Genomic DNA, 11,996 nt, shown 5'->3' with positions numbered 1-11,996 from the left:
GAGAGAGAGAGAGAGAGGGAGAGAGAGGGAGGAAAGTGGAACGGAAGCAGTGAGAACAAAACAGGGAAGTGTTACAAGACCAACCCCTCCCCTCTCCTCCTGTAGTCCTGCTCCACCACTGCCTGCCTTTTCCCCTGGAAACACCCCCTGCCTCCCCCACGCCGCCACTCACCTGTCCAGTTTTACCCCTTCCCGGCCCCCTCCCCCCATCGAGCTCCTCCTCTCAGGTGAGCCACCAGTGGGTATAAAAGTGTTGTGATGCAAAGCAACGTATCTTCTCTGCTCTGGAGAGTGCGGAAGACTCCGGGCTGAGAGAGAGAGAGAGAGAGAGAGAGAGAGAGAGAGAGAGAAAGAGGCGGAGTAGGAAAGTTGCAATTTAAAAAGACAATTGGATTGAGTGTTCTCAGACTTGCGTTGCGACCATGGGACTGGGGGTAAGTATTGAGCTTCGTCACATGTTTTGGACTAGTCCTTTGAGAGCCTGTAGCTTATGGTTGAGCTGCTTTTGTCTTTCGGTTTTCTTCACGTTGTTGGTTAAGCTCGACAAGTACTTTGTACTGTATGCTTTCTCTTTCCTTTGGTTCACAGTCTTTTTTTTTTCAAATTGGGGATATTTGTGTGAGTCATTCTCAACCCGTCTAACAATGATTAACACACGTTTGGCAGCATGTTTGAACAGCAAGGTTGACGTCGCTCTGCGCTGGTGCAGCCCAAGAGGAAGCTTCCCTCGTGTGCTCGCTGTGGTTCAGAGGCTCACTTTCTTTCACTTTCTTCAACACAGAGAGGAAAAGATGAGTACAAGTTGGCGGCAACCTCAGATGGAGGGAGCAAGAAAGCGAAGAAGGCGAAGGGGAAGAAGGATATGGAGGACCTGAAGAAAGAAGTTGACCTGGTGAGTACACAAGCAGATGTGAAGGCACTGCGGCTATGATTTGCTTCTCAGCAGTGTTGTAATCCGGAGGAACAGGCGAAGACCTTGTTTAACTTAACAGCCATTGTCCTTTGGTGCACATTGTTCGCCTCGCGCTTAATGACAGCTCTGCCGTAAGTCACCGCCATCGGGGATACGCTCGCGGCCCGAGACTAACCTCTGCTTTGACCTCACGGCTGGTCACATGAGAGGTCGCTGTCCGCCCCGCGCTGCAGAAAGATTGCTACTTACACGCCTGCATGTGCTGTCACATGTTATTAAGGAGTTCATAGCTATACTTAACTTCTAAGTCATGATTATCTAGATTAGTTTTCCACGGCAGTCAGAGCCCGTTTCTCAGAACCTGTGAACCCAGTAAACATCTAATTAATCTGATTCTGAGTTGCTTTCAAACTCTCAGATTATGTGAAGTGTGTTTTCTCTCATGCAGACACAAATCTGCTGCTCTGGACGCACAGAGTAGTTGAGTAGCCTGCATTGGGTGTTTAGGTGGGTTTCCTGTGTCAAACTGTCGTCCAATTTCCACTTGTGTCAGCAGTTTTTCTTCTTGACTTGTCTCTGTAGCCGGCAGAGGTCATCTCCCAAGGTCAGCGAGGCCCTCTTGCATTAAGTTCATCCCCAAGTGAATGACATCAAACCACCCACGGCATGTTAAAATACAGGTGTTAAAGTTGTCTCCTCTTGTCTGGCAGTCCTCAAACGACCCGGAAACAAAGCGTCCCTTATGTTGAAGGATAGTGTCCTTCAGAAGGTCAGCTCACAAAGAGGCAGATTCGGATGTCAAGTCCGTCTCAAGGCCCTCAGTTTGACACAAGCGAACTTGTGCCATTGATTTGATGCGTCCATAATAATCCTTTTCCATCATTTTGCTCTTTGACTTTCACAAGGTCATCAAGTGAAGGTCGATTGCTGCTGTGAGTTTATCGCTGAACCAAAGTAACTTTCTCAAAAGGTTATGAACGATATGAACGTGGTGCTTTGTTGCCAGTTTTAGAATTAATTGTTTAGTTGGAGCAGGTCTTTCTGCAGCAGCACAATGTCACCCACCAGGCCACAGAGTACTGTAGGTCATTAGGTAATAAAATTCCCATCTCGGTGACATATTAATGAATATTGCTGTCGGCGCGTCTTAACTAGAGCTCAAAGTCTGCTGCCGCTGAAGGACATCTCAATGCCATAGCAACGGTACACCGTGACCTCCTTGACCTGTAATTATCATTTACTGAAATTAGCGGCAAGTGTTGTCTTTAGTGTGTCTCCCCAAGATTCAAATTCGACCTTCTGCCCAAAGAGAGAGGCGCAGGGAACAATTGCGTATTGGGTAGTAGCAAAGCAATAAGAAGTGTTAACGTGCCTCTCTGAGGAGCCCAGGAAGCCGGCGTGTCAATCATTGTTGCACCTCCATGCTTGCACCATTGCGCAATTAACAAAGGCGTCAAAGTCCAACATTCCCGTAGCAGCACAATGTGGCCTGTGATCCTAGAGAAATGAGTCCAGCAGAAAAGGCCAAATACAGAACCGTATGCAATTTGAGTTGGACATCAGTTGCTGCCCGTAGGACGTCGTACACGCACGTGCGTGTTTGTCAGTCCAGTCATTGTTTCAGTACCTGTGTGTGTTTGTGTCAAAGCCAGGAGAGGAATTCCCCCCGGGCTTCAGAAGACGTTCTGCATGGAGCCCTTTGCTCTGCTCATCAGACGCTGGCTCTTTAGTGAGAATGTAGAAAGACTCTTAGATTACTCATATAGGACGACACAATTGAGTGCGAGTTGCCATTATACTTTAAGAGGTTAATGCTGTGGGCCTCAGTGCAGTGAACATTTGGAAATGTGCACATCGTAAAAGGAAAAGTCTGCTTTTAGACAAACGTCATTCATGGAACAAAGTTAAATCGTGAGTGAATGAGTGACATTTAACATTTTCATTCATATAACGATTTTATTTCATGCAAAAGTATTCACTGAGAGGCTGCTTACTGAAGGGGAAAATCCCCCCAAAACATTTCAGCCACTACAAGAATGTGTCACTTATGTGAGTAAAGCAGGCGGCGTCTTCACTGCGGATCTTTCATTCACTGAAGATCACAATGTACGGTGGGGGTCACAAGGATTTTCTTTCTCTCGCTGTGGGCAGCATTGAACAAACAGTGTGGGCGATTCGCTGGTTGTTCATCCGTAGATCTGCTGTTATTTTCATTTTCTCCTCATTGTAAAAACAAGGCAGATTGTGCTCCTGCATGGATACAATGGACTCTATGGACAGTCGATACCTGTCACAGAACAAGTCTTTTCTGAAGTGGCTGTGATGTCAACACGTGAGCAAACACCGGCAAAGAGTCCCAACGTTTGATTGCGGGTTTTCAATCACCAGCGCTCTGACTAATCCTCAACAGATTTCGCCTTGTCATCTGTATGTTGCCCGTGTCCCTCTGTAGGCCTGACAGCACATTGTTTAATCCTCAGATCCTCAGATAACGTCTGCGGGTTTTAAATCACGGGGGTTTTAGCAAACCACTCTGAATCTCTCTCTCTCTTTCCATAGGATGATCACAAGTTAACCTTGGACGAACTCCACAGAAAGTATGGCACCGACCTATCCAGGGTGAGTGCGTGTCTGATGGTTTATTTGTCACAGAATGTGTGTGTGTGTGTGTGTGTGTGAGCCGCATGTGATGCAGATAAAGGCCAGCGGTAAGATCTCACGGTGAGAGCTGAGCTCAAAGCACAAACCCACATTTTAACGGGACAGTTCAAACAAATCCCTCGATCTCAGTGGTGTGTGTTCATGAGGATGGGTTTTATACAATGGACAATACTGACAAATCAAACCCTGCATGGCAGCAGAGCACCAGACATACATAACCCAGTAGAGCCCAAATGCTCCACTGGTGCTGATTATCCTCTGAAATCTGATCTGTTTGAGTTTGACCCGCAACAAAGACTTGATTCACCTAGGAACACCGTTTCTTATAGAGCGCCACCCCGGATGTTAGCATCGCTCCACTAAAACACAACGGCATTGTGGGTCGGGATTATTGCAGAAAATATGAGGCGAACACAAATGCACGACACTGACCGCAGGCCTCGAGAGAACTACACGCGGGTCACATCAAGCTAAAGGAGCACTGGTGTGCTGACGTGTTTGTGATGAGGAAAGAAAACCTTCAAATCTCTTAAGCGTGTGCTAATCACAGATCATGTCTATGGCGTCTGACCGAAAGCTGCCTTTTAGACGAGCAGCACCTTTTTTACACATGCACAAACGCACAAACGCTCAGTAATAGCAGAGTTGTTGATTGTTGAGTGACCCTACTTTCCATATCATGAGCTGTGAATGAGGCCTAGCTGCACGTTCTGCTCTCTAATTACTCAGAAGTAAGCAAAGAGGAAGCAGTAATTGTAAGATTACTGAGATATTTCCTCCTGCGGATGTGGTCGCTGATGTTTGTTTGAACCTTTAATCCTCCACCAGGAACATACATCTCACAATCTCCTTAAGAGTGTTGAGCAAATAAAACAGTTGAAACAGGCCTCTGACTCGTCCATGTCACTGAGATGTAGAGCAGCAGAGCAAAGAACAGGACTCTCAGGTTTTGAGGCGCCAACGTTCCTCAGTCAACGCCGACACACCTCACACACACAAACTCAAGCCTTTTTTATGTCTCTTTTAAGGGTCTTTCCAACTCCAGAGCAAAAGAGATCCTGGCCAGAGACGGCCCAAACGCCCTCACGCCTCCCCCCACGACGCCTGAATGGGTCAAGTTCTGTAAACAGGTAAAGGCTCCTCTTCAGCCAGGAGGGCCAGACACCTGTTTTTCATACTCAAATGCCGGGATGTAAATTGACTGAGAAAGCTGTGTATGTATGTGTATGTAATCTTGAGGCTTGCGTGTTGTGTTGTGGTTGTTCTCCAGCTGTTTGGTGGCTTCTCCATGCTGCTGTGGATTGGCGCCCTCCTCTGCTTCCTGGCTTACGGTATCCAGGCGGCCTCAGAAGACGAACCGGCCAACGATAACGTGAGGGCTCTTTGCTTGAGATAAAAGATAAAGAGGTTACAAGCACAAAGATCAACTGACCCGAGTCGTCTCTCCCCTCCTCAGTTGTACCTGGGCGTCGTGCTTTCTGCTGTCGTTATCATCACCGGCTGTTTCTCCTACTACCAAGAGGCCAAGAGCTCCAAGATCATGGACTCCTTCAAGAACCTGGTCCCACAGGTGAGTTCCTGCTTGCTACATTAAAAACAGCGTAATCATTTTATCCTGAAATTAACGATATAAAGATACATTTCCCCCCGTGGTCTCGTAGCAAGCTCTGGTCCTTCGTGACGGCGAGAAGAAGAGCATCAACGCTGAGGAGGTGGTGATAGGGGATTTGGTGGAGGTGAAAGGTGGAGACCGGATCCCTGCGGATCTGCGGATTGTCTCTGCTAGTGGCTGCAAGGTCCGTACCTCAAAGGCTGTTGGAGCACTAAAGATATTAAATAGATCATAATCACGTCCCTCTCACTTCTCTGGTGTTTCATTCTTGCTCTACTTCTCTCTGCCTCAGGTGGACAACTCCTCTCTGACTGGTGAATCTGAGCCTCAGACTCGTACCCCTGACTTCTCCAACGACAACCCGCTGGAGACCAGGAACATCGCTTTCTTCTCCACCAACTGTGTTGAAGGTAGATAATAACAAAGACTTGACACAAAAGGGTCCATTGTGTAGAGATTAAATTTGATTAAAAATGCAGCTTGTGAAGGGCTATTCATGGAGACGACCGGTTGCTCTCCCCAGGTACCGCCAGAGGAGTCGTCATCAACACCGGAGACCACACCGTCATGGGCCGCATCGCCACCCTGGCGTCCAGTCTGGATGGCGGCAAAACTCCCATCGCCAAGGAGATCGAGCACTTCATCCACATCATCACGGGCGTGGCCGTCTTCCTCGGTGTTTCCTTCTTCGTCCTCTCGCTCATCCTCGGGTACGGCTGGCTGGAGGCCGTCATCTTCCTCATCGGCATCATCGTGGCCAACGTGCCAGAAGGTCTCCTGGCTACCGTCACCGTGAGTTATCCCCCCCCACTCCTCCCCCTTAGTGCAGAGTGTCATCGTCAGTAGATTCAAAGACTGAGACGCTTATTTTCTGTCTCCAGGTGTGTCTGACCCTGACCGCCAAGCGCATGGCCAAGAAGAACTGCCTGGTGAAGAACTTGGAAGCTGTGGAGACTCTGGGCTCCACCTCCACCATCTGCTCCGACAAGACCGGCACCCTGACCCAGAACAGGATGACCGTGGCCCACATGTGGTTCGACAACCAGATCCACGAGGCCGACACCACGGAGAACCAGAGCGGCGCCTCCTTCGACAGGAGCTCTGCCACCTGGAACGCTCTGGCCCGAATCGCCGGGCTGTGCAACCGCGCCGTGTTCCTGGCAGAGCAGTCCAACGTCCCCATTCTGAAGGTGAAGAGAGTCCAAATATTTTACCAGTGGAGGAAGATACCTCTGGCTTTGGGTGTTTCACCACTTTTCGTACACAAGCACAAAGCAGAATCTTGGCAAGAAGCCTTTTGGAAAATAAAATGCTGGCAGACTGCAGCACAAATCTTTATTAAAACCAATCAACATAATTATAGGTCTTTGAGGAATATAAAGCCAGACAGACACATTGATTTAATCATGTACGTCTGTTTTTGGAATTAATTAATTAGAGTTTAGGTTTTATCCACCTGCTCTTTCCTTGTGGACATTGTTATAGTTTATAAACCCATGGAAATCCGGCCCTATGATATATATCGTAATGTGTTAATCACAAACGACGTTGGTCTTTGTCATGTGATCTAACGTCGTGCGATCTAACTCTTTGTCCTTCCACAGAGAGACGTGGCCGGTGACGCCTCAGAAGCCGCCCTGCTCAAGTGCATCGAGCTCTGCTGTGGACCCGTCGGCAACATGAGAGACAAATACGAAAAGCTTGCAGAGATCCCCTTCAACTCCACCAACAAATATCAGGTAAACAACCCGCAGTTTCCCACAGCCTCCATGTTTTCTTCAACTTGTGAAGTCCTGCAGAAGTCCTGCAGCCCAAAAACGTTGCAAAGCTATTGTGAGACCATACATAGTGGTAACAGAGGACAACGTTGACATGCGCCCTCTAGTGTTTGGGTTGAGATCTCCATCTACCAGTTTTTGAGAAATGGTCTCCAGCGTGATTTGGGGTTTAAAATCCTTCCTCTTGTCCCACAGCTCTCCGTCCACAAGAACGCGACTCCGGGAGAGACCAAGCAGCTGCTGGTGATGAAAGGCGCCCCAGAGAGGATCCTGGACCGCTGCTCCACCATCATGCTGCAGGGCAAAGAGCAGCCTCTGGACGACGAGCTGAAAGACGCCTTCCAGAACGCCTACGTGGAGCTGGGAGGACTTGGAGAGAGAGTGCTGGGTACGACGCCGCAACATCCTCCCATCTTCACGATGGAATAAAATAGAATAAAAAGTGACACTTGAAGCATTTTCTTCTCTTCTCGCTCAGGTTTCTGCCACTTCAACCTGCCCGACGACCAGTTCCCAGAGAACTTTGCTTACGACACGGAGGAGGTGAACTTCCCCACTGAGAACCTTTGCTTCATCGGCCTCATGTCCATGATCGACCCCCCTCGTGCTGCTGTGCCCGACGCCGTCGGCAAATGCAGGAGCGCCGGAATCAAGGCGAGTCTTTTCATTTGTGCAGCACTTCAAGTCACTTCCAGGCCAAAAACATCCTGTGCTGATACTCGTTTTCTCCTTCAGGTTATCATGGTGACAGGGGACCACCCGATCACAGCCAAGGCTATCGCTAAGGGCGTGGGCATCATCTCTGAAGGCAACGAGACGGTTGAAGACATCGCCGCCCGCCTGAATGTACCGGTGTCAGAGGTCAACCCCAGGTTAGTCTTTGTTCTGAGTTGTGTGAGTCTCATAGCGAGCCGATTTTCTTCATCCTCCCTAAACGCGTACATGAAAAAAAGAGACCAAACATGCTCAGGCTGTTTGTGAAGGAGAAAAAGGAATCCTCTCAGAACAACGTTTATTAAAATATGAAAGCCATTACTGAAACAGTCTGAAGGTCTGAACTTAAAGAGCTTTTTGCTAATGGTGCAATAATTTGATCACAAGAAGTCTTGTTTCATGATGTTCCTGTAGCCCATTCTCAGCTTCCCTCACAGATCCAGGATGTGGGCTTACAAGTGTCGTCCTAATGCCGCTGTGATCTACTCCCCAGGGATGCCAAGGCCTGTGTCGTCCACGGTGGTGAGCTGAAGGAAATGACTCCCGAGCTGCTGGACGACGTTCTCAAGTACCACACTGAAATCGTCTTCGCCAGAACCTCCCCGCAGCAGAAACTGATCATTGTGGAGGGCTGCCAGAGACAGGTGAGCGCCACAGACTTTAAGAAGCCAACACGTCGGTGATGTCTGTTTTTCCTACATCGTTGTTGTCAAACCTCACGGCGCCTCTCCTCCGTCTCCGCAGGGAGCCATCGTGGCCGTGACGGGCGACGGCGTGAACGACTCTCCCGCTCTGAAGAAGGCCGACATCGGCGTCGCTATGGGCATCGCTGGATCTGACGTCTCCAAGCAGGCCGCCGACATGATCCTGCTGGACGACAACTTTGCCTCCATCGTGACCGGGGTGGAAGAAGGTGAGACATGACACCGGGGCTCCTAAAACCTGCAGAAATGTGGAATTACGGTGTGAGCGCTTGATTCTCCTGCTCACCACGCTCACTTTTGAATCCCTTTTTCAGGACGTCTGATCTTTGACAACTTGAAGAAGTCCATCGCCTACACGCTGACCAGTAACATCCCCGAGATTTCCCCCTTCCTCCTCTTCATCATCGCCAACATCCCCCTGCCCCTGGGAACCGTCACCATCCTCTGCATTGACCTGGGAACTGACATGGTGACGCAATAACACACCTTTTCTTTTATCTTTGCACGACAAACCGAACAAAAATACTTAACAGACCTGTTTTCTATTTACTCGTCGTCTCCCAGGTCCCCGCCATCTCCCTGGCTTATGAAGAAGCAGAGAGTGACATCATGAAGAGGCAGCCCAGAAACCCCAAAACAGACAAGCTGGTGAACGAGAGGCTCATCAGCATCGCCTACGGACAGATCGGTAAGCGTGAATGAGTGCTGTTGTGTGGTGAATCATTGGTTAACGTTGCACCTGAAACAGATCCATCAAAGTGCTTCTTCTCTTTTAGGAATGATGCAGGCCGTCGCCGGCTTCTTCACGTACTTTGTGATCTTGGCTGAAAACGGTTTCCTCCCCATGGACCTGCTGGGGATCAGGGTGCTGTGGGACGACAAAATGGTCAACGACCTGGAGGACAGCTACGGGCAGCAGTGGGTGAGTCCCCGCCGTGTTTGTAACTCCCATCCGATGTGAGGACAGAGGGGGACTCGTTCTAATCTCTGTCTCCGTCTCCATCCTGCAGACGTACGAGCGCAGAAAGATCGTAGAGTTCACATGTCACACAGCTTTCTTCGCCAGTATCGTGGTCGTCCAATGGGCCGATCTGATCATCTGTAAGACCAGGAGGAACTCCATCCTGCAACAGGGAATGAAGTACGTACTTTGTACTGTGTGACTGTTTAGACTCTGTCCCTGCAGTCTAAATGTAGTGAGTTCTTTAGACGTTTCCTTGTGATGAGAATAACAAAGCACTAAATGATCTGAGAGTCATTTATTTTTTATTATTGAATGGCTTAATAGCCTCATGAGACTGTATAGAACCTTCTAGGTCCAACAGTGTGGACTCTTTGCTCCCACAGGAACCGTATCCTCATCTTTGGACTGTTTGAGGAGACAGCTCTGGCTGCTTTCCTGTCATATTGTCCAGGCATGGACATTGCCCTCAGAATGTACCCTCTTAAGTGAGTAAAACATGCACTCAGACAATCACACTTCTGTTTTATGTTTTCATGTAAACTTTGATAACCCTTTTTAACTCGTTAAGCCATGACATTTTCTGTTCATTTACTTTACGTCCCAGAAGCTCCTTGCGATCAGGCGGTGCTTTGACATGGTTTTTCTAAAGTGTGCATTACGTATCTAGTACTTAGTGTCACCAGTGATTCCCCCTCAGGAGGCAGAATGAAGCAGAAGTAATGTCCTTATGAGTCACTTTGGAAGCCGAAGGGGTCATTAGCTGAAGTCTCCTCATCTCCTTCTTCTCATTATTCCCCTGCGTCTTCCTCCAGCTTCTTTTCTTTGTTGCCAACTCTTCATCTTATTTGTGTCTGTCTCTTCAAACTCACCCTCCCACCCACCGTGTCCTCTCCTTCAGTCTATTCTCCCAATCTTTGTCTACCTGTCTCCATTTGTTTTATCATCTCTGGTCTGCGTTTTTGTTTCTGTTTTTATTTTCTAATTTTCATCCTGATATGGAAATGAATTGCCAAGAATAGTCCAAGATGTACAGTATTTACAGAAAATATTAAATCAATTAAACATCACATCTGTGTCCCACCTTAGGCCATGTTGGTGGTTCTGTGCCTTCCCCTACTCCCTCCTCATCTTCCTGTACGATGAAGGCAGAAGATACATCCTCAGACGCAACCCAGGGGGTAAGACCTTTACATAATGTGCTGAAAACAGCTATTTTACCATAAGACGATATTTTCAGTGTTCAGTGTAATTGTATTATTTCAAATTGACCAAGATACCAATGTGAAACACAAAAACACCGACCACCAGACTTCATCGGAGAGTGAACATGATGAAACGATTCCTCTCCTCCCCCCGAGGGGGACGTGTTCCGTGAGGTCCGTCAGTCTGACGTGCAGTAGTTCAGAGAGCGGTTTTAACAGCACGGCTTTGTGAGGATGCCCCCGCGCCGATTCCAGTGCACGTGTCCGTTATTCCTGGCTTCACACAGACCAGTGAACTGTGGCAGATGGCGAGACCCAGTGGGAATCCCCCCCCCCTCAACCCTGCCAGAGTCCATGCCCCGCTCCACCCACACAGCTGAGCAGGACCTGCGTGCAGGGCTGACTGATGCAGCTGTGGCTCTGCTGAGCCCCACAGCACAGATCAGTGGACGTCCCAGTGAATAATGTGCCACAGACCAACACACATAGTTTGCATGCTGAGGATTCATATAAGGGTTCCACAAACTGTCTAGAAAGAGACCTTTGCACCATGTACGCCGCCCTAAGCTAGCGCTCCTCCAGATTACTTTTGAAACCCGACTTGTGCGTAACACAAACTGCAGTTCCTTCCGTAGTTTGACAGAGTCATATTTAGTCACATGTGAGGCCTTAAGGACAACGTCGTCATCATGAGCAGCCCCCCGTGTCCCGCTCTCTCTCCCTGATCAGTCACTGTCAGTCAACTCGAGGTGTGATGTCACCTGATGCCCTCCCCCCCCCTTTTTTATTTGACTGTGAAAGACAGCCAGGTGAAAGTGTGAGGTCCCTAACTCTGTCTCTTTTGGTTTTTATAGGTTGGGTGGAGATGGAAACATACTACTGAGGCAACACACAGTCAGTGTTCCATCGTTGTTTTACTGCCATGTTACATATTGGTCTGATGTGTCGCCTAAAACACAAAGCATGGATGAAATAAGAATATTTTGATGTATATGTCCTTCACAATAAAACATTTCCGTACTATTGTACATTGATGCTAGTTGGGAATCTGATGTGTTTTCTTTTGCTGCGTCTCCGACCGGTGGAGGCTAAAAACCTCTTTTCAGAGATCAGACGCATGATGTTGCTTCAAGGTTCAGTAGATACCGCACCGTACCAGTGAGTGCGGTCCGGAGGGGATCCACCTCAACACTTCCTAAACTTCACGGTGAAGAGAGTCACTCACACTTCACAGAGCTCACATGCAGCACACATACGATACCTAAAAGGGTCAAATTTAATCAAATGTGGCCTTTAGTGTTCATTCTTGTGACTGTTTATCACAATGAAAACAAGTCAGCTTTCTGTTGATTGACCAATCAGTGTTATCTGCTACTTATTTTCCCACAACCTTATCTTTACCATGCCGATGTGTGTGTGTGTGTTTGTGTGTGTGTGTGTCCGTTATC

At 48.4% G+C, this 11,996-nt stretch overlaps 1 protein-coding gene across 1 annotated transcript; it reads left to right on the top strand.

The window, feature by feature from the left end:
- The first annotated feature begins 234 nt into the window (after window positions 1–234).
- Window positions 235–11,587, top strand: LOC119219839 (sodium/potassium-transporting ATPase subunit alpha-1). The gene is made up of 23 exons (XM_037475270.2): window positions 235–434; window positions 782–892; window positions 3,473–3,532; window positions 4,603–4,704; window positions 4,845–4,946; window positions 5,031–5,144; window positions 5,236–5,370; window positions 5,479–5,596; window positions 5,710–5,978; window positions 6,068–6,376; window positions 6,791–6,925; window positions 7,160–7,352; window positions 7,443–7,618; window positions 7,700–7,836; window positions 8,172–8,322; window positions 8,423–8,591; window positions 8,697–8,851; window positions 8,947–9,070; window positions 9,159–9,304; window positions 9,393–9,523; window positions 9,730–9,831; window positions 10,433–10,524; window positions 11,403–11,587. Exons 1-23 carry the CDS (start codon window positions 423–425, stop codon window positions 11,429–11,431), a joined length of 3,072 nt encoding a protein of 1,023 aa, XP_037331167.2. The 5' UTR covers window positions 235–422; the 3' UTR covers window positions 11,432–11,587.
- The last annotated feature ends 409 nt before the right edge of the window (window positions 11,588–11,996 follow it).

The sequence above is a fragment of the Pungitius pungitius genome, chromosome 3 (genome assembly GCF_949316345.1).
Source record: "Pungitius pungitius chromosome 3, fPunPun2.1, whole genome shotgun sequence".
NCBI classification, from domain to species: Eukaryota; Metazoa; Chordata; class Actinopteri; order Perciformes; family Gasterosteidae; genus Pungitius; species Pungitius pungitius.
This window is presented reverse-complemented; position numbering and strand designations above follow the sequence as displayed.